This window comes from Sebastes umbrosus, chromosome 2, assembly GCF_015220745.1.
Source record: "Sebastes umbrosus isolate fSebUmb1 chromosome 2, fSebUmb1.pri, whole genome shotgun sequence".
In the NCBI taxonomy this organism is placed as follows: domain Eukaryota; kingdom Metazoa; phylum Chordata; class Actinopteri; order Perciformes; family Sebastidae; genus Sebastes; species Sebastes umbrosus.
Window position 1 is genome coordinate 4,476,353 of NC_051270.1, and position 25,053 is coordinate 4,501,405.

At 40.1% G+C, this 25,053-nt stretch overlaps 1 protein-coding gene and 1 pseudogene across 3 annotated transcripts; one reads left to right on the forward strand and one right to left on the reverse strand.

The window, feature by feature from the left end:
- The first annotated feature begins 1,194 nt into the window (after positions 1–1,194).
- On the forward strand, positions 1,195–24,876 carry zgc:153993 (uncharacterized protein LOC767645 homolog). Of its 3 annotated transcripts, none has more exons than XM_037746760.1 (6): positions 1,195–1,544; positions 2,815–2,863; positions 3,906–4,067; positions 5,332–5,464; positions 6,468–6,606; positions 24,864–24,876. In XM_037746760.1, coding segments are annotated over exons 1-6 (567 nt in total). In that variant the 5' UTR covers positions 1,195–1,462; the 3' UTR covers positions 24,866–24,876. The 3 variants fall into 3 exon arrangements, with proteins under 3 accessions (XP_037602688.1, XP_037602697.1, XP_037602677.1); XM_037746769.1 differs by lacking the exon at positions 24,864–24,876 and adding an exon at positions 17,729–17,740; XM_037746749.1 differs by lacking the exon at positions 24,864–24,876 and adding an exon at positions 6,697–8,073 and having other exon boundaries at positions 1,196–1,544; positions 6,468–6,572.
- LOC119474632 overlaps positions 14,418–25,053 on the reverse strand; it is a 34,878-nt pseudogene continuing 24,242 nt past the window's right edge.

Below are 25,053 nucleotides of genomic sequence, written 5' to 3' on the forward strand. Positions count from 1 at the left end.
TTTAAATTTTAATTTTTTTTATTGAATTTAAATTTTAATTTAATTTTTCTTTTTCTTAATTTTTCTAACTTTTTTAAATTTGTATTTCTAGATTTTTTTCTTTTTTCTTTTTAAACATTTTATTTCAAGAGTTCAATACAAAGTCCATCCATGATTAGGAACCTTGCCTACCAAAAAAAATATTTATTTTTATTTTCCTTAATTTTTCTAACTTTAAAAAAAAAATGTTTTATTATTATTATTTTAATTTTTTTTATTTTTAAATGTTTTATCATTTTTTAATTCTCTATTTTATTTATTATTTCTTTTTTTTATTTCTTTTTTTCCAACACTACATTTCAAAAGTTCAATACAATGTCGATCCATGGTTAGGAACCTTGCTTAGCAAAAAAAACCTTTTCGATCGCAGCCGGAGTTCACTTCTTTTAAATTGTGTTTTTTATTTTTATTTAATTTTTTAAAAAAATTTAATTTTAATTTTAATTTTCCTTAATTTTTCTAACTTTAAAAAAAAAAAAAAAAAAATGTTATTATTATTATTTTAAATTTTTTATTTTTAAATTTTTTATCATTTTTTTAATTCTCTATTTTTTTTTTTTTTTTTTTTTCCAACACTTTATTTCAAAAGTTCAATACAATGTCCATCCATGGTTAGGAACGTGGCCAAGCAAAAAAAGACTTTTCGACCACAGCCGGAGTTGTTTTCTTCTTTTCTTTTTAAAATTTCAAAAACAATTTTTTAATCATATATATATATATATATATGTATATATATACTACATTTTTTGTACACTTTTTTTAAAAAAATAATATTTTTTAAAATATATTTTTACTTTTTAAATTAAATTTCCTTGAATTATTTTTTCTTTTTTCTTTTAAATTTTTTTTATTGAATTTTTCTTTTTTTTCTTAATTTTTCTAACTTTTTTTAAATTTGTATTCATAGATTTTTTTTTTTTTTTCTTATTTAAATTTATTGAATTTTTTTAATTTTTAAATTTAAATTTAAATTTTCCTTAATTTTTCTAACTTTTTTAAAAAACATTTTTTATTATAATTATTATTTTTAATTTTTAATTTTTAATTTTTTTATCATTTTTTTTAATTCTCTATTTTATTTATTTTTTATTTTTTTTCCAACACTTTATTTCAAAAGTTTAGCAAAAAAAGACTTTCCACCACAGACCAGGAGGACTAGGAGGGTGTAGCGGCCGGGTTGGATCTCGGCCTTCGGGGTAAAACGAGGCGCGCCACCCGGCGGCCACAGAGCGCGCTTCCTTCCGCGTCACTTCCTTGTTCTTCTTTGCTTGGAAGGAGAAAACTTTTTCACGGAGCCGACTCGTCGTCCGGACTTGTGTGACTTTATTTCAACCGAACTAACATTAAATATTGAACCTCAAACATCTCATCCACCTCATCCGTCGCTCGCTCCTCCGGGCGGACAGTTAAAGTTCTAGTTATTATGTCGGACCGCCGGGAAGAGGAGCGAGAAGCCGGAGACACGGAGCCGCAGGAGGAGCTGCAGGGCGCCGTCGGAGGGGAAGGTAAGCGGAGCCATGTCAGGTGTACTGTACTCTTTATCACTATTTAAATAAAAGTGGTGAAATGATCTTATTGTGATATATGCCGAATTAATGTGTGCACCTTAAAGAACAGTACAGGCCTTGCGTCTGCTCTGCCAGGTATCCTGAGTTCACCTGGTGGTAAATAAGGTCATAAAACAGGTAGATTTTGACCTGAGTCCGGTGAGGGTGAGTCAGAGTGGGTTGCCAGGTCTGCTGGTGGCTGTAAAGAAGCTGGACGAGGTTTTTCAGACTTTAATTGATGTATTGAACAATTATTAGTGTTATGAGACCAAACATCACGACGAGATAATGTTACCTGGCTATCAAAAATAATTAATTAAGACGACTTAATGAGGTTAAAAACAGGTCTAAAGAATTCCCACTGGAATCATAGGGATGGTGACGTCAGACGCAGACGTACGTAAAAGATAAACACTGAAACTAAGAATATAAGACCGAAACTAACTTTTCAAAGTCACTTTTGAAATAGTTGTGAAGTTTCACTTTCACTGATAAAGAACATTGAACACATGAACATATCTTGTTAAAAAATAACTTTCTCCATGATATCATAAGCTTTTTAAGGTGTTATAACAAGAAAGTTATTTTTTATTTAGAATATGAAAGAAATATGTGACACATCTTTTCTATACATTTTAAACAAACAGTGTCAGTGTCAATGATAGAAATGATTATTATCTGTATGTGTATTAAAGGTCCCATAATGTAAAAAGTGAGATATGCAGGTCTTTTACATTATAAAACAGGTTTAAGTGCTTTATAAATACTGTTAAACAATTAAAACGCTCAATATACAGAGAAATACACACATGCCGTATTCAGAAATTGCACGTTTGAAACAAGCCGTTGGGATTTCTGTCCATTTGTGATGTCACAAATATACAATATTTAGACCATAAAACGGTTTTAAACGTAAACACACTAAATGTGTCCCAGTTTATTTCCTGTTGCAGTGAATGTAAATAACATCAGCTGACAGGAAGTAAACTTGGACCCAAGCTGTTACCTAGCAACGCAATTCTGTTGCAATTCCATTGAAATGCACTAAAACGGAGCGTTTCAGACAGAGGGTAAATACAGGTATATTCAGGCAGACAGTGTGAGGAAAATAAAGTGTTTTTTGAGCATTACAGCATGTAAACATGTTCTAGTAGAAACACAAAATACATGTATGAACCTGAAAATGAGCACGATATGGGACCTTTAATCAATCTTCTCATTCTTCCAGATGTGATTGATGATCCCATCCTGGAGCAAGGAGCAGTGGTCCTCAGAGCGTAAGTCTCATTACATTACAACTTGAATAATAATAATAAACTTGATTATTGCCCGTTGAGCTGTATACTGTGTCCTACCTTCTTACTTATTTTGATCTTGATAAAGGACTCTCCAATCAGGTTTTTCAGTCCAATACAGTTCACCAGTGTCATTGTCACTTGATCTGCTACTGATTACTACGGCTGAGATGATTCACCTATCTCTCGATTCGATACTATCACGATACTAGGGAGCTGATTCTTCAAGTATTGCGATTCGATATTACTTTTTATTGCTATTTTTGTTAACTTTTGTTATATGAGGCTTCAACAGCCTGAATGACATAAATCAAGTGGTTAGGAATGCAGGGATAGCACTTTTTTTCAGACCGAGTACGAGTACAAGTACTTACATTGGGTACTCGCCTATACCGAGTACCGATACAAGTACTTCTCTGTGACAAAAGACCCTCGCGGCCGCAGCTTTACAGCGCTCCCCGCCCGGACCTCGCCGCACCATGACGGGGCTCCCTGCTACCGGTGCGACTTTCGACCGGGACGAGCTATCCTCAGTGCACCCCAACCGCGTTGTGCAGCGGCCCACGTAAAAGGCGCCAGGGGTCTGCGGCGATGTTGGCAACCCACCCGACCCGTCATGAAACATGGACCAAGGAGTCTTAACGCACGCGAGAGTCAGTGGGTGCAAGCAAAACCCCGTGGCGCAATGAAAGTCAGGGCCGGCGCGCGTTGGCTGAGGTGGGATCCCGGTCCAGCGGGGTCGGGCGCACCACCGGCCCATCTCACCTGCACCATCGGGGAGGTGGAGCGTGAGGACCCGAAAGATGGTGATGAGAGGTTAACGTCGCGCTGCTGTAAAGTGGTATCGGAGCCGTTTTGCGAGTCCAAGTACGAGTACATGAGCACAGTATCGGACCCGATACCCCGATACTGGTATCGGTATCGGTATCGGTATCGGTGCATCCCTACAAGTGGTTATCTTTCAAAGTCTTTCTTGTATGAAATTCCCGCTTCAATATGTGATGTTTTCCCTGTCCTACTGTAGGTATGTGATAGAACGTATAAACACAGAGGAGCCCGACCGACACGTGTCCTCTGAGCATCTGGGAGGACGGCCTAACGAACAACGGGACCCACAAGTCAAAGAAGTGGTGGAACAGCTGCTCAAGATTGCAGATGAGATGAACAGGAACACTGAGCTCCAACGGTAAGCTGCACATCATGACCAAACACAACTGGATGGCCGCATCAGTCAGCAGATCCGTTGGTTATTGGTTAAAGGCACAATGAACAGGATTCTTCTAAAAAAAAAAAAACAATAGACTCAAACAAAACTAATCCCTCTCAATCATCAAACTTCTGACCCACAACAAGTGTCTGTATCTGCAGAGACCCTGCCTTTACCATTACCATTACTACATGATAGTAGTAATGGTAACAGGGTCTAAAATTAGCACCCGCCAAATGCGTGTAAATTGTTGGCAGTGGAGGATAAAATCGTCAGGTCATCCGCCACTTTGGCAGGCAGGGAAAACACTAGTGATGGGAATAGAGAATCGGTTCTCGTTGGTTCCTAGTTGTCCGATTCCTTGGCATCTCATGCCTCCGTGACTATAGATTCCACTGTATTGATGCCTTTCCCACAGTTACGCATGCACAATGACGCATACGCACGCCGTATCATCTTTCAGTTTGTTTGGCAGAGAGAGAAAAAAACGCTCAATAGCATGCCGCTACTAAACCTGAGGGGACGCACCCTGTTTTTTCCCTGATAATGCGACACTGTGAACAAACCTGTGTTGAAATCAGCAGGATGTGTGTTGGTAATGTTACCTGCCGGTGGGCAGCTCAGTCCTGCTTGGTTAAATATGATTAAATATGTGCCATTGAGTTACAGTTATGAGACATTTTAGCTCTGCTCAGTAAAAATGACCATTAGACAAAGGTAAATTACAACGTTATCATGATGTGTTCAAATACAATCTCATAAAATCACGTTTTTGGTGAGAAACTTGAATAAATCCAGTTGTTTGAAGGAGATGTTTTCACAGCAATATAAAATAGATATTAGAGAGAGAATTCTGACCTTTTTTTAATCAAAGCAAATATTTAAATAATCATAATCATTTGAATTGTGAGTTTTTATGCAAATAACCAATATAGATGACACTAGTAAAGTACAGTACAGTACTGTGTAGGCTACAGTACCCTCCCACACAGGAAAAATAGGGCTCCCCCTGAAGCTATGGTGTAATTTGAACACTGTAATTTACCATGTATATAATGCTTTTTATGTAAAATATATCGAACATTGAATGACATCAGATCTAAAATGTTATTCCTTCATTTAGCGCAGAGATTTCAAAAGTGGCAGATAAAAAAATACTTGTCTGCCACAGTGGCAGGAAGTGAAAAAGGTTCATTTCAGACCCTGGTTGTCACTTTTGAATCTTTTCATTTCTTCCTGTCAGACTGATCAACCAGGTTCAGGCCAACTGTGCTCAGGACATCTTCATGAAGGTGGCCAGGAGCATCTTCGCTGATGGCATCAACTGGGGTCGAGTGGTGGCTCTCTTCCATCTGGCCTACAGACTCATACACAAGGTAACACACAGAAACACGTATCCCACAGGGCAGGGCTTCTCAACAGGGCTGCAATTGTTCTAGATTTGTAAGTGGTTTGCCTAACGGGATTCGACTGGAGATCTTCACTGCGTGTTTTCATAAACGGAACTATTTTTAACCATTTATTCCCTGCGCCCCGTGGCCAAAACCATGCTTCCCCCTCCTCTCATGAACTCTAAGAGTCCCACCCTGCAGTCAAAAAGTGAACAGAACTTTTTTGTTCATAGAAAAATATCTCCCTGTAGTGCCACTTAGCTCTGGGCTATCAGGCCTAAATATAAAGTTTTGACTTGTATGCTTCCACAGCGGCGAGAGACGTGGCCAAGAGGCATTACGCTTTTGGGTCGTCCGTCCATCCAACCCATTCTTGTAAACACAATATCTCAGGAATGTCTTGAAGGGGTGGGGGGGGGATTTCTTAAAATTTGGCATAAAAATCCACTTGGATTCAAGAATGAACTGATTAGAATTTGATTGTGAAAGTGATATCTCAGATGACAATAGCAAAGTACAGTACAGTGTACAACATAGGGCTCCCCTGGAAGCCACGGTGTAATTTGAACACCGTAATTTACCATGCGTATAATGTTTTTATGTAAAATATATCGTACATTAAATGACATGAGATCTAAAATGTTATTCCTTCATTTAGCGCAGAGATTTCAGATACAATTTCCGAGTGGCAGACAAAACAAAAATACTTACATGCCACAGTGGCAGGCAGTGAAAAAGGTTAATATCAGACCCCGTTCACACCACAAACAAACCGCGACAGAATCCGCTGGGAACCGAGAAACCACCTTTTCAGGAGGTCTCAGTTGTTCGGTACCGCACCAGAGTTCACTTGACAGCTTTCACACCAGCCTTAACGAACCGAACTAACCAGGCAAACGGACCAGAGTTCGTTTTAAGCGAACCAAACAGGTTACAGTCAAAGTCTTGCCCACCCTCGGTGTCTTCTGACTGGTGTTTGTTTTTAAAGGCACTGACTACCAACCATCTAGAGAACATCAGAACAGTGATCAGCTGGGTTCTCCAGGTCATCAGAGAGCAACTGTACACCTGGCTCGTTCAGCAGGGAGGCTGGGTGAGTGTCCTTTTTAAAGATCTGTCAGTCGTGTGTTACTGTGCTTGAAGGCTTAATGGTTTCATTGTATGGACTTGGTCAGTGGGATCCAGAGCTCCTAATCTTGCTGTCTTGATCTTTCCAGGAGGGGGTGATCAGAGGTTTTCCTCGGTGGAGGACAGTCGCCATCGTAGCATCCGTAGCACTGGTGGCAGCTTTCGTTTACTACAGGAAGACCCGCTGAGAGCATCAGACCTCTCAACCTCACAACCAGGGCTGCAGTCCCATCTCCTGGATAAAAGCAGCTTGTTAATAAAGACAATTTTACAATTTCAACCACTCCTCAACCTCCACCTCATTAACTAGTGGTGGTCAAATACTGTATTTAGAGGGGGCAAGGGACCTCCTCTCTTCTCAGGATTCCAAGAACAAAAAAAAGTGCTTTTGCATCCACTGGGCATCTCCATCATCCTTCACCAGCAACTGTATGGAAGTACAAGAGCTGCTGCGACACAACCCTCTAGCAGCCATAGTGGAGGCTCTCAGCAGATGATGGCGTTTGTGAACATGGGACGTAGCTGTAGATGTCCTCTAACAGACCAGAGGACCCGACTGAACCAGGTCTCAGGGATACATCGGTTCTGGGTGGGGTCCAACGTAAACTTCTTCGCTATATGTACGTATATATGTATGTATATATATCTGAGAAAAAATTTAACTAGAGAGTGAGAGGACGTAAAAATACTTGAAAGGGAGTCTGATGACAACATCAAGAAAAAGAAGAAGATATGCTATATGCTGCACCTTAAGTCAGCCAACCAAAAATCAACAAATTCGTACACTGTAGCTTCATCATGTCGGCTTGTGCCGGAAATTTTAAATGTTAAATTTCGGCCAAGAGGCAGCTATGTTGGCTCTGCAGTTAACCAGATCTGTGCCTTTTTTTAGACCCATGTGCATTGATGCAAAAGTGTGTACCACTTCTTCTGTGATCGTCTTCCTGTTTTATGTGAATGTCGTTGGTCGCATTGATATAAATGTTTCAGTTGAGCATGAGCATACGATGGTTATTAGACTGAGGAAGTCAGCAGCTAGCCTCGGTTAGCAGATTTATGACCCACCATCAAATTAACGGTCTGACCACAGAAATAGAAAGATGTTAATGACGACACCAAATGCAGAAATAACAAGAGGGGCAAAGGCAACAGAAGAAATGACCAACGGAGTAACAAACCTACAGTAGCCGTTTGTCAAAATGTTGTTCAGTCACATTTCTGAATCAAGAGAAGGAAGAAGACGTCTTTCTTTTCCATTTGTCTTTCACTGTGAATGGTAATATTTTAGAGAACAATTAGAAAAAGTGGATGAAAACACACGTAAGCTAACAGTGTTTTCAAATGTACCAACATCATTGTAGCCTGAGCGGACTCCTCAGATTGAGACGGTTAACTGTGTTTACATTTGGAGACATACAGTGCAGCGGGTAAGCTCATTGTAAGTGTTGCTTTTACTTGCAATTAGGGCTGTCAAAGTTAACGCTATAATAACACCTTAATGCAAATTACTTTTAACGCCACTAATTTCTTGTGAAGATACTGTCATCTAATGAAACTATGAAAACAATCATGTCAAACTAGCTTGTCGCGAAGGAGGCTAAATAATGCTCCAAACTTACGTTCATTTTGGCGAGAAAAAACTGTCATGGCCATTTTCAAAGGGGTCCCTTGACCTCTGACCTCCAGATATGTGAATGAAAATGGGTTCTATGGGTACCCACGAGTCTCCCCTTTACAGACATGCCCACTTTGATAATCACATGTAGTTTGGGGCAAGTCATGTGATGATATGAGTAGGGAGGGGTCATGATTTAGAATTTTTCGAATAGTCATTAAAATCATAAAAAGAAATCAACTAGTTTGTGTGACTATCTGCATCCTGTCTTAAAAAATGTATATTTTCCCTTCTTTTAACAGTTGCAGGCGCTGGTAGTGTAATGTTACTACCGGTAAAACATGTGTGGCACGGTGCGGTGATTTTCGGAAATATTTTAATTATCGAATAGTATTTTTGCTTTGAATGCACATCCCTAGATTTGAGCATATTTCTTTGTGCTAAATGCAGAACAGGGACAATATCTGTCATTGTTTTGTGTTGTTAATTGATTACCATTAATAAATATATACATTTATTTGCATAAAGCAGCATATTTGCCCACTCCCATGTGGAGTATTAAATGCTGGACAAATCTCCCTTTTAAGCTACATTTTGAACAGATAAAAAAAATGTAGGATTAATTTGCGATTAACTATGGACAATCATGGGATTAATCACGATTAAATATTTTAATCGATTGACAGCCCTACTTGCAATATTATAGAAAAGGCCAACATCAGTCTAGTTATCATTTTCCAGCCTTGTTGCTCTGTGCAGTATTTCAACTTCTTCAATAGATTTTTATAATGAACAGATAGATTTTAAAACCTTTAAAACCTCTGCGACTGTCCTTTTAGTTTCTAAATCTGTAATCATCTTTATTTAGATTCTTGAGGTAAACACATGAGGAGAAAGGCCAGACTTTTAATGTACAAGAAACCTTCTCTGTGGTTCGTAATTATTTAAACTAATGCTTTTTGGTTATTGCAACATGTAAGGGACGAGTCGGATGATTTGATGGATGATTTCTATGTGAACAGTCGGTGGCTTATAGCAGCACCTGGGTGCTGCTGTTATCTGGAGCCATATGAGGTGTTTCTGCTGCCAAATTGATCGTGCACTTTTGAGAGGGATATCACACTATTTATCTGCTTGTTCTATGGTGTTTTTTTTAAAAAAATGTGATCTGATGATTATTTTATTGTTAGGAAAATGATGTCATTGGACTTTATTTGCGTGAATAAATGGAAAAATGTGTTATACCACTCATCGCTCGCTGTTTGAATGTTCTGAGTCAGCTCGGACATCATGGGATGTCCAGTCAGTCATAAGTAGCTGGACTTAAACTTAAAGGAACAGTGTGTAGCGTTAAGGGAGATCTATAGAGTGCTCCAGGGATGAGGTATTTTTGTAGGCCAACCAGGAAGTTAGCATCACCCTGGTTCCCTCGACATAAAGCCAATGGGATTTCTCATTTGGTTTTGGATTATTGCAGAAAATAAGCTCTGTGGCAAACACACATTTATGATACCTACACAAATGAACACCACTTTATGATTTTTGAAGTGTGAATGCAATCGCCGGAAGTAAAAAGCTAACGTTAGGCTATAAACAAACTACACTACGGTCGCATGAGCGCAAAATTCATGAATGGTGTATTTATTGATGTATTTTATATCATAACTACACCATGACTTTTGTACCCCTTTTTTTTCTGCATACTATACTATGAATTTTTTTTATCACTTTTTTTACATAATATAATATGACTTTTTTTCCTAATTTTTTCAACATATTATATTATGGATTATTTATCACTTTTTTCGACATACTATATGACTTTATTTTGACATACTACACTAAAAATAATACGACCATTGAAGACATCTTACGACCTTCAATATTGAACAACAGTTTAACATACCATAAGACATTTTAGGTATCTGCGGACACCCTGGGGTGGGACATGGATCCAATTTATATGAGCAAATACCACAAAAAAAACCTAATCTATTAATGGCAAGGTTAATTAAAAAGGTACAAGAGGACTCATTTGGAAAAAAAATAGAGAGTTTATGTTGACTGATGTGATTTGTTATGTGCAGTGAAGGTACTCTACTCTATGGCGAGAAAGTCCACTATGTGGATCACATCCCATTCCACACAACTGACACTCGGAACAACATTACATTATTATTTTATCCTAACCGGTTACAGAGGCATTTGGGGGAAAAAAGACAATATGGAACCACTTTGAACATAGTTTTAAAGTTAGAAAAACATTTTTACAAATTGTCTGAAACACTTTATTGAAGTTCTGGGATGTTATCGCTGAGATATTTAAACACCAAGAACAACCCAAGGCAACCATGTGAAGCATCCTAGACTTGTAGGGTCAGTAGTGCTGCCACAAGAGGGCAGCGAAGATCCATCTGAGCAGCAGCCATCTTGTGTGGAATAAATTAAAACGTCAACGTCAAAACATAAACTGTTCAATAAAGGCAAAAATGCCCCAAAAATAATCTTAAAAATTGAAAAAAATTATATAATCCAGTCCTGTAAAAAAAAATGGACTGATGCTGAGGTAATATTTTGGTGCCATATAGGTTCTAGTAATATCCACTCAGTCACTGATTAACTCCATTTATAGTATTCTATAGGCGTCAGTCAGAGCCTCAGTGGACATGAGCAGGTTTGGGAGTTTTTGCTGGTATGTGTGACTGAGGTCAGGAATGTTCTGTCTGAGGCTGAGGTTTCTGAGGCTGCTGCTCTGGAACCGCTGTGATTAAAGTGGATGAAAGCTTGAAGCTCCCTGAGGGGGGGAGACTGGCTCGTTGCCAGTACAGCTTACCTCCACAACCAGTACCCACCGGTTACTGTTGTTCTTCTTGCTTCGTAATGGTGTCACAGCCAGCCTTTTTACTGCAGATGCCCTAACAGAGAGATCAGAGAGGTCAGATATTGTGCATCAAACACCAACAGGTTGCCCGGTGAAGTCTGGCTAACGACTTTATACACGAAAAGTGCTCTTTAACTCCTTGAGGCGACCTCAGCCGACTTTCAGAGGCTGTACCATGCTCAGTTATATTCAAAGGGGTCCCTTGACCTCTGACCTCAAGATATGTGAATGGGTTCTATGGGTACCCACGAGTCTCCCCTTTACAGACATGCCCACTTTATGATAATCACATAGTTTTTTTTAATGCAGTATAAATGTGTTATTTTCGCCTATTCTAAAATGAATATTTCTGCATACTGGGGTCCCTAAACAGTCTGGAATTACATAAATTGGGTATCACTGTAAAGCTGAGACTCTTGTGGATCCAATGAGCCCAACTGTATTCATGTGTGATGATGTTAGTCCCCATAGGAGACATTTCATTGTAGTGAGACTATTTTAAAAAAAATTTGACCTCACTGTATAAAATGACCTGTGGTGACCTCTAGGATAATCACAGCCTCATGAAACTTTACAGCCACAAACTAGAGACCTAGAGCATTCAGAGGATGGATGGCTTTACTAGGTAGATTGAAAATAAGGGGGTTTCTGAGCAGTTTACACAACAGAAGTGCTCGCCATCCAATAGCTGAAAAATGCAATTCTTGCAGAAATCTCCAAATGTCAAAAGTTTTTGATCCCAAATCACAGCATGGCTTTTTCTATGGTGTTCCTCGAGGTCTTGGTGTCTTAATGTGGTATTTTGGAGGAATTATTAATCATCTTTATCAATTCTTGAGTGGTAAAAAAAAGGGTTAAATTTAGCACAAAATCTGTGTAACAAATGGTATTCAATTCAGTTCAATTTATTTTTATATAGCGTCACATCATAACAGAAGTTATCTCAAGATGCTTTTTATATAGAGCAGGTCTAGACCGTACTATATAATTTAGAGACCCCATGAGTATTGCATTGTTATGCGACAGTGGCAAGGAAAAACTCCCCTTTAAGAAAGAGTGAGAGAGAGAGAGAGAGAGAGGGAGGGACAATTTTTTTTTTTAATAGTTATTTATTTTGACCTGCTATCTCCCTCTAAAGACCCCCTCTACCCCCCTAAAAAAGACAAAAACAGGTCTATGGTAAACGTGGAAGAGGCTAACCTAGAACAATGATTATTTTTATAAACTGAACATATGTTTTCTTTATAAAATCTGCAAAGTTGAAACTGTAACTGACCGATAAATGCAGTGGAGTAAAAAGTACAAAAGCACAGAAAGTATACAGTCTTGAGGTACTTGTAGTTTCTGTCCACCGCTGTGAAAAAATGGCCCAGTCAGCAGCTCCCACATGAACAAAGCTGCTATAAGTGAGCTTAAATCAGCCAATTATTAACAATGCTAATATTTACTATGATCATTATAATGTTCATAGCTCCATGCACACTCAAGTTAAAGCAGCAGTAATTGATTCGTTGGCCACTTGGTGTTGCAGATCAGGCTGTAAACATGATAGATTACAGCCTTGTCAGTGTAGAGAGTAACAATAGCATAGGACCAGTGAGCGAGCTGGCATGTGTGGACTACAAAAATGGAGTTCAAGGGATACAGTTTATAAAAGAAAGAAACACATTAAAACAACTGCACGCCCTGAAATCTGTTTGGAAGAGAATGGATGTAAAAGTCCAGCAGCATAACGGAGATCTTTTCGCCTTATAGAACTCTTATAGTCGCTCACTTTGTTTCAGGGAGGTGGGTGGTCTTTGTTGAAGCCCCTCTCTCCAGTTTTTCCCACAGCAGATCCCGGCCTTTTTTTCCTGAGCCCCTCCCTTCCTCCATCTGCTAGATAAGAGCTGTAAAGCTGCCGCTACTCTGCAGTTTCCTCCGTCAGGTCTGGAGGTTACGGCGCTCTCCCCCACACGTCCTGCAGAGAAATCCCCTCCCTGGCTCGTATACGGGCCTCTCAGCAGGCATTACTGTGAGGCTCCTTCTTTTCATCAAATGTTGTTTGACTGGATTGATTATATAGGACAGAGTAGGAGTATCTCATTTATTTCTTAAACACATTATTTTCTCTAACCTTATTCCACTGCACATACAGAATACTTTTCAAGGTCATGATTTAGCTCATTGTGAACACAGGATACTATATAGTGAAGACAGGCTAATAACCTGCATTTAGTGCTTTAGTGGTATTTCTGCACAGCTCTCAAATGGTAAACAAACAGTTGTTTGGCCCATAATGTGATGTTTGGTGAAGTGTGGTTGAAGCTCCTTTCTTAGACTATACCATGGTGGCCCCTCATGCTGTCTTCTCAGTTGAATGAACAGCCAATAGGAAAGCCATGAGGAGGTGCAGAAGTCTAGTTTTCTCTCAGACATGCACTTGAATTACAATATGCTGAAAGGTTATTATGGGATTTTTGCCCAATGATGCCAAAAATATTCTGCCTACTGCCACATTAAATTACTTTTTTAATTTTTTTGTGTCGTTAACTACTGAAACTACAAACAATTCTGGGCCATAAAAGGAAAGGAATGATTTTCCTGATATTTATTTTACCATTTTCTTCTCTACTGTAATTGAACCTCCTTTGCTGAGCAAAACTCAGAGTGGCGGCGAGCGAGTCTGAGCCGTCGTTGTCGCTAACTGCGGGGCTAACTCCTTCACTTTAATCCACAGGTGACCGAGCCCCCACGACATTGATGCCTATTTTCGTAGTGGCCAAATGGCGGTACTACAACGTCTACGTCCGTCACGTGATGCCATTGGGCCCAAAAATACTTTTTCCCATAGACTTACATTGGGAAAGAGATATCTGTAACTCAGCGGATCATTTTTTTAGGTGAATCAATTTCCCAGTACGAACACTCTAATAGTCCTTATTTAAATCATTAGGTTTTAAAAGTTGTAAAACACAATAATAGCTGAATCCAGAGTTATTTCCCTTCCTCGGTTCATGTGAATGAGACCGAGACCGAGGCTGGAGCGAGGGCTGGGAGGCGGAGTTAGCAAGCTGTGACGACAGCGTGACGGCTTTGATCCTGTGACCGAGCCATGTGACCTATCGGACGCTACTACGCCTGCTCCATGGGCCCAATGGATGCGGAAGATCGCTGAAAGATCCGAGTACTTTTCCACTCGGAAGTCGAGCCATTTTGGCTTCATGTGCCACTGAGTAACTTTCATAGGAATGAACGGGGCCCCGCCTCCAACGCTGTATCCAGATCTCTTTATACATCCATGCAGGTGACAAGCAAGACACGGTGACGGGAACTTCATGGGAGTTGTAGCATTTATTAACCAACAGCCTAAACCGTACACACACTGCACTGCTACATTCACAGCTATAACGTTACTGATAACTTCATATACTCACCGTCAGTCACACATGGACGCTCTCTTTCTCTCCCTCTCAAGTGCACACTCGCTAACGTTACGGGCCGTCTGGCTGGCCGAAACCCGTCATCTTGTCACCCCAAAAAACACACAAACGTCCCAGTAAAGAAACACAACATGTGCCTCTTCTCTCTCTCTCTACTGCACGCTATCATTAAGCACACAACCTACGCAATGAGTTGTTCCTTAAAGGAGTTCACTACCTGTTAAACACATTTTAGTTTAAAAAACATCTTAAAAATACAGAAATCCCAGATGATTAGACCCGGTGGGCCGCCGGGCTTGCAATACACTGGCGGAAACTTTCGAAGTAGCTTCCCCAACACTGGTTATTCTTGATGATTCATGATAATTAAATGCATCTATTCCCGTGCATGAGATAATTCCAATACCCCGGGCAAGATACAAGTAGAAAATAGGCAGATAAACAAATCTAATATGAACATATTATGAATTGATGCTAAATCTAAACTTAAATGAAATCTGGAGATGCTTTCTGTTTCTTTTTCCTGACATATTTAATAACTTTGATGGTTAACATCTGAAAGAAAAACACGTCTGAAGTTGTTAAAAAAGAACAGAAACAGCCCCGCTAGCTACTCTGTGAGTTGCTGCTGTATTTAGGTACATTGGTGCTTTGAGCTAAATGCTAACGTCAGCAAGCAAACATACTCACAACGATGCCAACATTCTGATATCTAGCAGAAAAAACAAGTTTACCATGTTCATCATCTTAGCTTAGCGTGTTAGTATGCTAACATTGATGATGGGAATGTCATTAGTTCTGCAGGTATTTGGTCAGAAACCAAAGTTTTAGAAGATTATAATCATCACCAAAGTCAGGTGACTAGGACAATAATTCAGGACGGGAATCATCCAGCAATCCATCCAATAGTTGTCGAGACATTCTAGTCTGGACCAAATGGGCGGACTGACTGAACAACATTGCTATCCCTTGAGCCTAGCGAGATACTATCCCTAGTATCCCTATCCATGTACAAAATATCACCAGGCACTATTGTCTGTCGAGCTATCAGCAACATTAGTTCAAAATAACTTGAATCAGTGTAAAAAAAAACATTTCACAACAACCCTAATACACACAGAGCATTACGGTAGCTTTGGGGGTGAAGTCCACAGTATGTGTCGACACCATCAAGTTCCCGTCATCATCAGGCTATCTGCTGCAAGCTCAGCCAAGTTAAACACACCGCCACCTGGAAGAGGACGAACTTTGAAGTCCATCGTTCCATTGGCTCCCCGTCCATTTTTCATCTTCCTGAACTGTAGGTCGATCACAGTTTGTTAATCTGCTCAGTAAATCCTCGTCTTTTTCGTCACGGCAATCATCTCGATCCTCTGAGGTCAAAAGCTCAGAATGAATCAGGTCATGTGCTGCAGCCTAGATGGTGACATCTGTGAAGTCTCGTCGGGCAAATCCTTTCTGAAAGACATAAAGACACAAAACAAATACTGACTAACGATGTGAAAACAGTGTTTCCAAAGAATGACGTAATGCTAGACATTTATCCTCTGCTGCTTGCTCTGTCTGCACTAAGATAGTTACCTTTCTAACTTCCCAGTTGCATTTCTCATAATGCACTTTTCACCTGCATATTTGAGTCTTTACTCTCCTGCAGCTTGTTCATAACTCTGCTGCCACATCGCTCTGATTTTAACGTCATCACACTGGCTTTCCTTTGTTTTTAGAAAAAGTTATTTTAATCACCTATAAGGCATTACATAGTGAAACCCCAGACAACTTTTAGACCATACTTGAATTATTGACACTATTATCATAGACGTTATGTAAGGGATAATGTACGGCGAGCCGGTCATTTTTGTGAAAGAATCCCCGACAGGGACAATATTTGTGTTGTTAATTGATTTCCAATAATAAATATATACATACATTTGAATAAAGTAAGCATATTTGCCCACTCCCATGTTGATAAGAGTATTAAATACTTGACAAATCTCCCTTTAAAGGTCCCATATTGTAAAAAGTAAGATTTTCATGTCTTTTATATTATAAAGCAGGTTTAAGTGCTATATAAATACTGTGAAAGTATCGAGGCGCTCAATATACAGAGAAAAACACACAGCCCGTATTCAGAAATTGTGCGTTTGAAACAAGCTGTTAGGATTTCAGTCCATCTGTGATGTCACAAATATACAATATTTAAACCATTACACGGTTTTAAACGTAAACATTCTAAATGTGTCCCAGTTTATTCCTGGTATGTTAATGTTAATGAGATCAGCTGACAGGAAATAAACATGGACCCAAACTGTTGCTTAGCAATGCGATTCTGTTGCAATTCTATTGAAAGGCACTAAAACAGAGAGTTTCAGACAGAGGGTGAATACAGGTATATTCAAGCAGACAGTATGAGGAAAATAAAGTTTTTTTTTAACATTACAGCATGTAAACATGTTCTAGTAGAAACACAAAATACAAGTATGAACCTGAAAATGAGCATGATATGGGACCTTTAAGGTACATTTTGCCCCACTCGGTCATTATGTTCTTCCGTTCGGGGGTAGCTCAGGAAGTTCTGTCGGCCTTTTATTTTAGATGAGGTCAACGCTTAGAGCTCATGGGTAGTTAAAATGCAAAAGCATTCGCCCTCTGGGAACCATGAGTAGACACAAAAAGCAGTAAATTTTCATGGTAGCCTGTCCAGTAGTTTTCCAGATATTTTTGCTTTAGACCACTTTGTTTGTACTGGGTCTTGTGAAGACAGCCCAGGGTGTGTGCAGCAAGGTTGGTGTGAGACTTCGGTTGAGGACAGGCCCACAACAGGATATCCAACGAATGCAACAACTTCACCATGGCCACCCAGCCGACACATAAACACATGGCTTTTGTTTGCTGTGTCAGGTTCAGTTCGGCGGGGGCTGATGTGTGGGTAGTGGTGGGTGGGGGGGGTTACAGGATGAACACAACAGTGTTCAGAGACTGCCAAGTCCACATAACTTAACTTGTCTTTTATTCATCCCAGAAGGCACAAAAGAGACAAACCCAAAAGATCTCAGCCAGATTCTCTGCATTCCAGCTGAGAGCAGTCACTAAAAAACTAAAAACTCAACTAAACCCCGGCCAGACGCTGTCGGTAATAGACAGACACAAGCAGAGTATTCAGGAGGTAAAACAAGGATCCTCACAAGAAGAAGAAGAAGAAGAAGAGAGAAAGAGTGGCGTCACTTGTGTTAGACAAAAATAAAGGAGTTTACGTGTTTAAAATGAAGTGTAGTTTTGTTGAGTCAGCTTTTCCTGTGTTTCTTTAACTTACAATTACAAACCATAACAGTGGGCTTTAAAGGAAGTGTTATATTATATAATGAGTTGGGCATTCCACAGCAGATTGGTAAAACATCCTTCTATAAAAGGAGCGGCTACTCTTGTTCGTGCCGAGGCTCATGTAATCCTGTTAGCCACTCACTTTGGATCTTTATCAACTTCATAACCAATTTGTTCTGAGTTCTAACATATTCTCTGTTTTGAGTTCATTCCCTCTTTCAATAATTGCAAGATTGGCCTGGGGTTTTCCTTCTTCGTTAACTAAACAGCTGATAAGAAACTCTTAACTGTTCCTTTTCCAGCACAGTTGTTGGAGAAGCAACAATAGACGGCAGCCAGGTAGCAACTTTAAATCTGCTCTATTTCATATTGAGACTGAAATAAATAAATAAATTACGCTGGTGAGCAGCTTATTGTCATTCCCAACTCGTCAAATACAGCAGCTTGGTCAGTGATCCTACGCTTCAAACTATGACACTCTACTAGTGTTAGAGGTGGGAAAATCGATTCCCGAATTGTAAATACAAAATACATGTATGGAAATAAGATTGATTGGATTATATTCACCAGAAGTATAAAACATTACTAGTCCCTTATAAATTAAAAAGAAAATACCACTAATTTTTGAAGGAAATGTCTTTGATGTTTTGGTTGTTGGAAAAAATGTAATAAATAATGACTGATATATTTGACTTCAGGACATCTCTGACTACACAAATGCTGAAAATCAAACATTCTTACTGTATTAATTTAGATATTTTCCAAAGTAAAAGTCCCTAGAAGTGTATGATTCAACTTTTTCCCCATGGTCTAGTGTTAAAAAAGTTAACAAAAATCACAGTAAATCGTAATATTGAAGCGCAATACTTAAAAAATTGCAATACATATAAAATCGTGAGATAGATGTATCGTCCCAACCAAACCCAACAATTTGATTAAATCCCTCTTGTGATGTAATGTATATCTGTATATAATGTAATAATTATAGCCCGCAAAACATATTCTATTTCACTCGAAGTACGTCACATTACGGAGGCTAAATTCGCCAAACAACAGACAGACAATGTTAGTTACTAGCTGGTGAACATAGCGTAGCATTTAGCAGCTAAAGACCCATATATTTCTCTCAGGAGTTGGTGGAGACCAAAAACAGAGCTAAAAGGAGAGTGAATACTGACTTACGTTCATCAGGTGGACACAAACAAATGAATGATTATGTATCTGCTCGATGTGTAAATAAGCCACTGTTTGATAACACATATATACAGTATGTCATATTAACTTTATAAGAGGATAAAATGTCAGTCTAATAACACGCCCAATAAATTAATTAAAACCACTATACATCTTGTGATTAGAAGGAACTCCTGCATCTACTGAAAAATCTGTAGCTTGTTTTGGGGAAGTACTAACAATTATAAATCAAGCATGGTTCCTGAAGATTACTAAACCAAGACAACATCTTATAATCCTTAAGTATCCCGACTCTACTGTAACAACAAGGTTGACAGATTTTGGACCATACAAATTTCACTAGATATTCTCTGTATATATTTTACTAGATACTTTCGACCTGCTTTTAAAGCTGTGTGGTTATCACTGCTTTCTCTGAATCCTGTGTATTTTTAACAGAAAAGATTAATGTTTAGAGTACAAATTGCATCACCACTGATTTCCCAATGCATGGGAAGGCAGATTGAGAGCCGCCCCAACGCAGAGACGAACTTTAGTAACTCTACAATCTAATTGCTATCAGCCAGAGAGAAATATTTGCTCTGCATTAGCCAAGTATCCTCAGATAAGGCACGACCAGAGGCTAACAGCAGAGCAAAGGAGAGAAGAAGAGGACCAATAGGAAGAGAGGAGCGGAGGTCAAGTGGGATAAAAAACAGATGTGTGCAGACGTAGACTAGAAAACCATCTGGTGGAGACAAACGTTTAGAGCACAATGTCAGCCAACGCCCACACATTCTGCTCTCTATATTAACTTCAGTCTCATGTCTTCATTCACACAACAGCAGCGTGAATACCATAGCAACAGTGCAATGTTGTTTTTGGTTCTGTGACTTAAAAATAACACTTTTAAAGGGAAATTAAGTTCTGCAGGTTTTACAGAACAAAGTAAATCTGAGAGGGTTGATTAAGCTGCCTTCAAATGGGGTCGTGTTTAGAGTCCATTTGAAAACCCCAACAAGTTTCTGAAAGCAACGAGATCACGAGTCGTGACGTGTTTGCTGAAGTTTTCAAAAATGGTGGAGGCCAATATAAGTTCATTTTCGGTGGTTGGTACGTTAATATACAGTTTTTCTTCGTAATTTTTATAATATGTCTGAGGAAAATGTTGATAATCCAAACGGGACCTGTTTTTCTCTATTGTTATGCCTTTTACATTTCCTGCATTATGTTACCCGCTCGCTAGCTTGCTAAATTGTAAGTCTCGATGGACACCAACAATAGCGTCCATGTTGCCGTTACCTAGCAGCGGTGTTCTCACGACTTAACCACTTGAACGCCAAGAATACCGTGTACATGACTTCCCATGTCGCAACCACGAGCTCACAAGTTCCATATGAAGGCAACAAATAACCATTTTAACAACAGGCAACAACAGCTGTCAGTGTGTCAGTGTGCAGACTTGACTATGACTTTCCCCCAAACTGCATGTGATTATCATAAAGTGGGCATGTCTGTAAAGGGGAGACTCGTGGGTACCCATAGAACCCATTTACATTCACATATCTGGAGGTCAGAGGTCAAGGGACCCCTTTGAACATGGCCATGACAGTTTTTCCTCGCCAAAATTTAGTGTAAGTTTGGAGCGTTAATTAGCCTCCTTCCCAACAAGGTACTATGACATGGTTGGTACCAATGGATTCCTTCGGTTTTATAGTTTCATATGATACCAGTAGTATCTACCTGAGAGGTTAAGGGTCAAGGAAACGCTTGTGTGCTTCCTCTATGGGCCCATGGATACGGAAGATCCGAGTAATTTATACCCGACAGACATTTTGGCTTCATGCGCTGCTGAGCAACTTCCATGGAGATGAACGGGGCCCCCGCCTCCAACGCTGTATCCAGTTCTCTTTACACACCCATGGGCAAAGTGCCACGGACCAGCAGGAAAAAACACATTGTCGTTTAAGCCAAAGACACTGAATCACAAACACCACCAAGCATGCGTAAACAGGAGCACTGACCAGGGCATACTGGGTGAATGTCCTGACTGCCACCGGGAGTCAACTATTTTAATGAAGACTTTAGTGATCTGAGTCTCAACTTGAGTTTACTCAGATCCCAACAGTGAGGTGGCTGTCAGGTCACAGGACAGAGACAGTACTGTAGAGATCACTGAAAGCAATTAGCGATGTTCTGGCTGCCTCAGGACCAGAGCCACAGGCCTTTCAGTGACTATAATCCATCTTTCTTATGATGGATGTGCTTAAGAATGTGGTCCTTCTCTCAAAACACTGTAAAAGAGGAGACCACAGAGAAATCACTGGTGTGAGGAACCAGAAGCACAGAGAGAAATAACAGCCCTCGCTGCTGCTGCGGCCCAACAGAAACTCTTCAGCTGCTGCAGTTCAAACAAACTATGGTGCACTCATGCACTTCCAAGTTAACTCCGGTGTGCTTCGGTCAAGTGGTCAGTCCCGTCAGCAAGAGATAAAACACTTTACTTCCAGCACACATAAAATATATGGCTATGTGGGGTCACATCTATGACATGGAGCCCTCGCTCCAAATGCAAGCTGACATCGTAATTTATAATGTCAAGTTAAAATGTGTCTTCTGCTTTGCAACCTGTAGTTCTGCTGGTTGTCAGGAGCCATGATTTCAACTTGAGATGACCCCTTTTTAAGGATTGGTGTCCAAGTAGGACCCAACAATTATCACCAAACGGTGCAGCTCCAGGGAGCGTTTCAGCGTCTTTTAGTTCTCAGACTCTGCTCACATCAACCCCATTTCCAGACGTAACTGGCAGTTTCTTTTGGGAAAAAGAAAAACACTCTTAACACTCCTCACACCACAGGACTATCTGTAAAGATAATCTTTAGAACAATCAAAAAATCGGGGCTTTGCAGACGATTGTCAGAGTTAGATTGATCTTGTCATGGCCTTTGATGGCCATGACAGTTTTTCCTCGCCAGAATTTAGCACAAGTTTGGAGCGTTATTTAACCTCCTTGACAAGTTAGTATGACATGGTTGGTACCGATAGATTCATCAGGTTTTATAGTTTACTATGATACCAGTATCGGACTTTTCTTCCGCCTTTCTTTCGGACATTTTCCGGACTATTTTTGGACATTTTTTGGACATCTTCTGGACATTTTCAGACTATTTTTCAGATCTTTTTACAGACTTTTATATGGGCATTTTTGGGACATTTTTTTTTAGGCAAAAACCCTCACACATTCACATATCTGGAGGTCAGAGGTCAAGGGACCCATTTGAAAATGGACATGACAGTTTTTCCTCGCCATCATAAAGAGCCAGATATTTCCCTCAGGAGTTGGTGGAGACCAAAATAGAACTACATTTGTCATCAACCTCCCTGCCCCATAGTGGCCCAAAAATCAATTGATGCACCTTTAAGAAGAACACTTTTTTGTTTGAAGCAGCCACCCATTACACCCTATAATTTAATCACCGCCTTCACAAAGAGGAGGATCGGTTTACAAATTTCTAATACATTTCTATAAACAGATATCTGCATATGAATGTGGAATCTGTAGGCAATGGGACAAGAATTTGGCATCGGAAGCGTTCTGGTTTCCGTTCGTAGTATTGACCAATCACGTTCGAGCGGGCTTTGGTTGAATGCAGGTAAACAGTCGGTGGACAGCAAAAGAGGCAGAACGCATTGGCTGAAATTAAATCTCGGAACCCATCGACTCATGACGATTTAGCTTTTCATTCGTTTTATAAAAATGTATCTGCATCTTCTCTCTCAACTCAAACTCCATTCTCACATCTCAACTGTAAACTGTAAACAATGACCAGCGCACGGAAGAGGACGTCTTGTCCGTATATCCGTTATCTGGGTATCCGCTGGCTACACCCAAAGTATTGGCCATGGCCCACAGAGGACTAAATCATCATCAGGACCGATGGGTTCTGAGATTTGAGGTTGTTGTTGTTGTTGCTGCGTAGCGATGTGCTTCTCTCTGACATGTTTGCAGCGAAGAATACAATATATGGATGATATTAAATAATGCATCTTGGAATCAGCAGCTGTGGGTCTCACCAGTTTGTAGTCTTTGTGCAGTTTGTTGTACTGGAACATGTTGCAGAGGACAGTTGAGGCCGCTCTGGCAGCTTTTAGACTCCCAGAGCTGAACAGAGACAAAGTGACAGACGGTTAGAAACCAGGAGGAAATGCCAAAGCAGCAGAGGGGGGGATAACCCAGTGATAAACACTCTAAAATGACCTGCAAATTAACAAAAGTTCATATGTTTGTGTGGCCGGTGGCCAGAGGGGAGAGCAGTAACAGCTCCAGAATATGTAAAGTCATTGACAGCAAACACAGGTCACAGCTTACAAACTGAAAGATTGTGCAACCTAAAAAATATTAACCAATTATAAAAGGTTTTCATGCAAAATAAAACCGTTTTCATAGATTTAACATTCATCATGAGTTAATAACTTGTACTCATCCTGCTCTCTGAAGCAGCAGCTCTGTTTTCTCACCGGACCACACTGATATTTAGTGAGTCCTACCTGTTATCATGGGACGTCTTGATGCCCAGCAGTTTCGGCAGACCGTTGAAGTATGAGATGTCACGGGCTGCCAAGGAGCTGCAGGTGACCAGGTGATTGAGGGCTCCGCAGATGTTGACCACCACCTCGCTGGATGGCGTTTTCTGAAGGCCGTCACTGGGCAGCTTGGACACCAGAATGTTCACCATGTTCTTAGCTGCGAGGAGAAGGAGCGAGGGGAGGTTGTCTTAAGGCTGACCCACACTAAATAATACCACAATACACCTTGATAATTGACAGTACAATTTGCTAAAAATGGATACAGCTCTGGCTTTATATCTGGACTTAATTTGATTTTAGTTGGTAAAGTATTCCAGAGTTTACAGCCCTTAATGGAGAAAGCCGATTGTCCAAATGCAGTTCTACGATGTGGTGTTTAACAGATGCTCCTAGTTACTCTTTTACTGTCTTGTCTTTGGATACATCTGGAAAAAGGCACTGGGGCTGGATTGTTAACACATTTTAAAACTAATTTGAGAAAACAAATTGAGTAAAGCTCTCAAAGCGAAGTAGATTTTGTCTATTGTTATTACCCACTACACACAGAGAGAGAGTTTCCAGCCCAAAGAGGACTGAAACCCGCTCCAGTAATCCTTGTTGGAGTCTTACCTATGTGGTCTTTGTTGGTGGAGTGTCTGGCCAGATTCCTGAGCAGGCCGGTCAGAGGTCTCAGCTCCATGTCGCTGTTGGTGTCTAACAGATCCAGCAGGATGGGCAGCATCCTCTCCTGCTCCGTCACCACACCACTCAGCACTGATGCCCACTGGCAGGGAGGGACAAACATCACATGAGTGTCTCTGTTGATTTTCTAGCAGAAGAATCAATTCCAAAGCAACCAAAATAAAATCAGACGGTTAATTTTGGACATGGTGACATCCTACCCGGGCCTCTCCTACAGTGATGTTTTTGCAGCGCTCCTACGGCAGCCTCGCGGCTGGTGGAGCTGCAGTCGCTGTTCTGCAGAACGAGCTTGTACAGCCCCACCACCTTAGGGTGCCACAGCCACTCAGCCCCTTCGGTTGTCGGGACACCTCAGACAGGACGGACAGCTGCTGGTTACGCTGTCGTGGAGGAGGTGAAACAGAGAGAAAATGTCCATTTTATTGTACAATAACATGCAGTACATTCTGTTGTAGCTACACAACCGAGAGTTTATTTTATTATATTTTACTCATATCGTTTTCTTCTTGTATCAGCTCTTATCAGCTGTAGCTCGCTATCTAATTAACCCTTTAAAAAATATGCTTCTGGTGTCCTTAGAGGGAAAAAGTGTCAAAAAAAACTGCTATAAAAATACTATATATTAATATTATTTTCCACTTTCACTGAGTTCAATTTTATAAACAACATCAGTCCTGATCATCACTAATAAATATTAATTAAGGATTTTAACCCTTTAAATACCAGGTTTCACAGCAGTCTAGTCAGGAGTTGTCAAGACATGCGTCTC

Excerpts from the sequence above, each read along its gene's own strand:
- zgc:153993 (XM_037746749.1), top strand. The coding sequence starts at position 1,463 with ATGTCGGACCGCCGGGAAGAGGAGCGAGAAGCCGGAGACACGGAGCCG. Across the intron at positions 2,864-3,905 it reads GGAGCAGTGGTCCTCAGAGC|GTATGTGATAGAACGTATAA; the intron begins GTAAGTCTCATT and ends GTCCTACTGTAG. Across the intron at positions 6,573-6,696 it reads TCGTTCAGCAGGGAGGCTGG|GAGGGGGTGATCAGAGGTTT; the intron begins GTGAGTGTCCTT and ends TGATCTTTCCAG.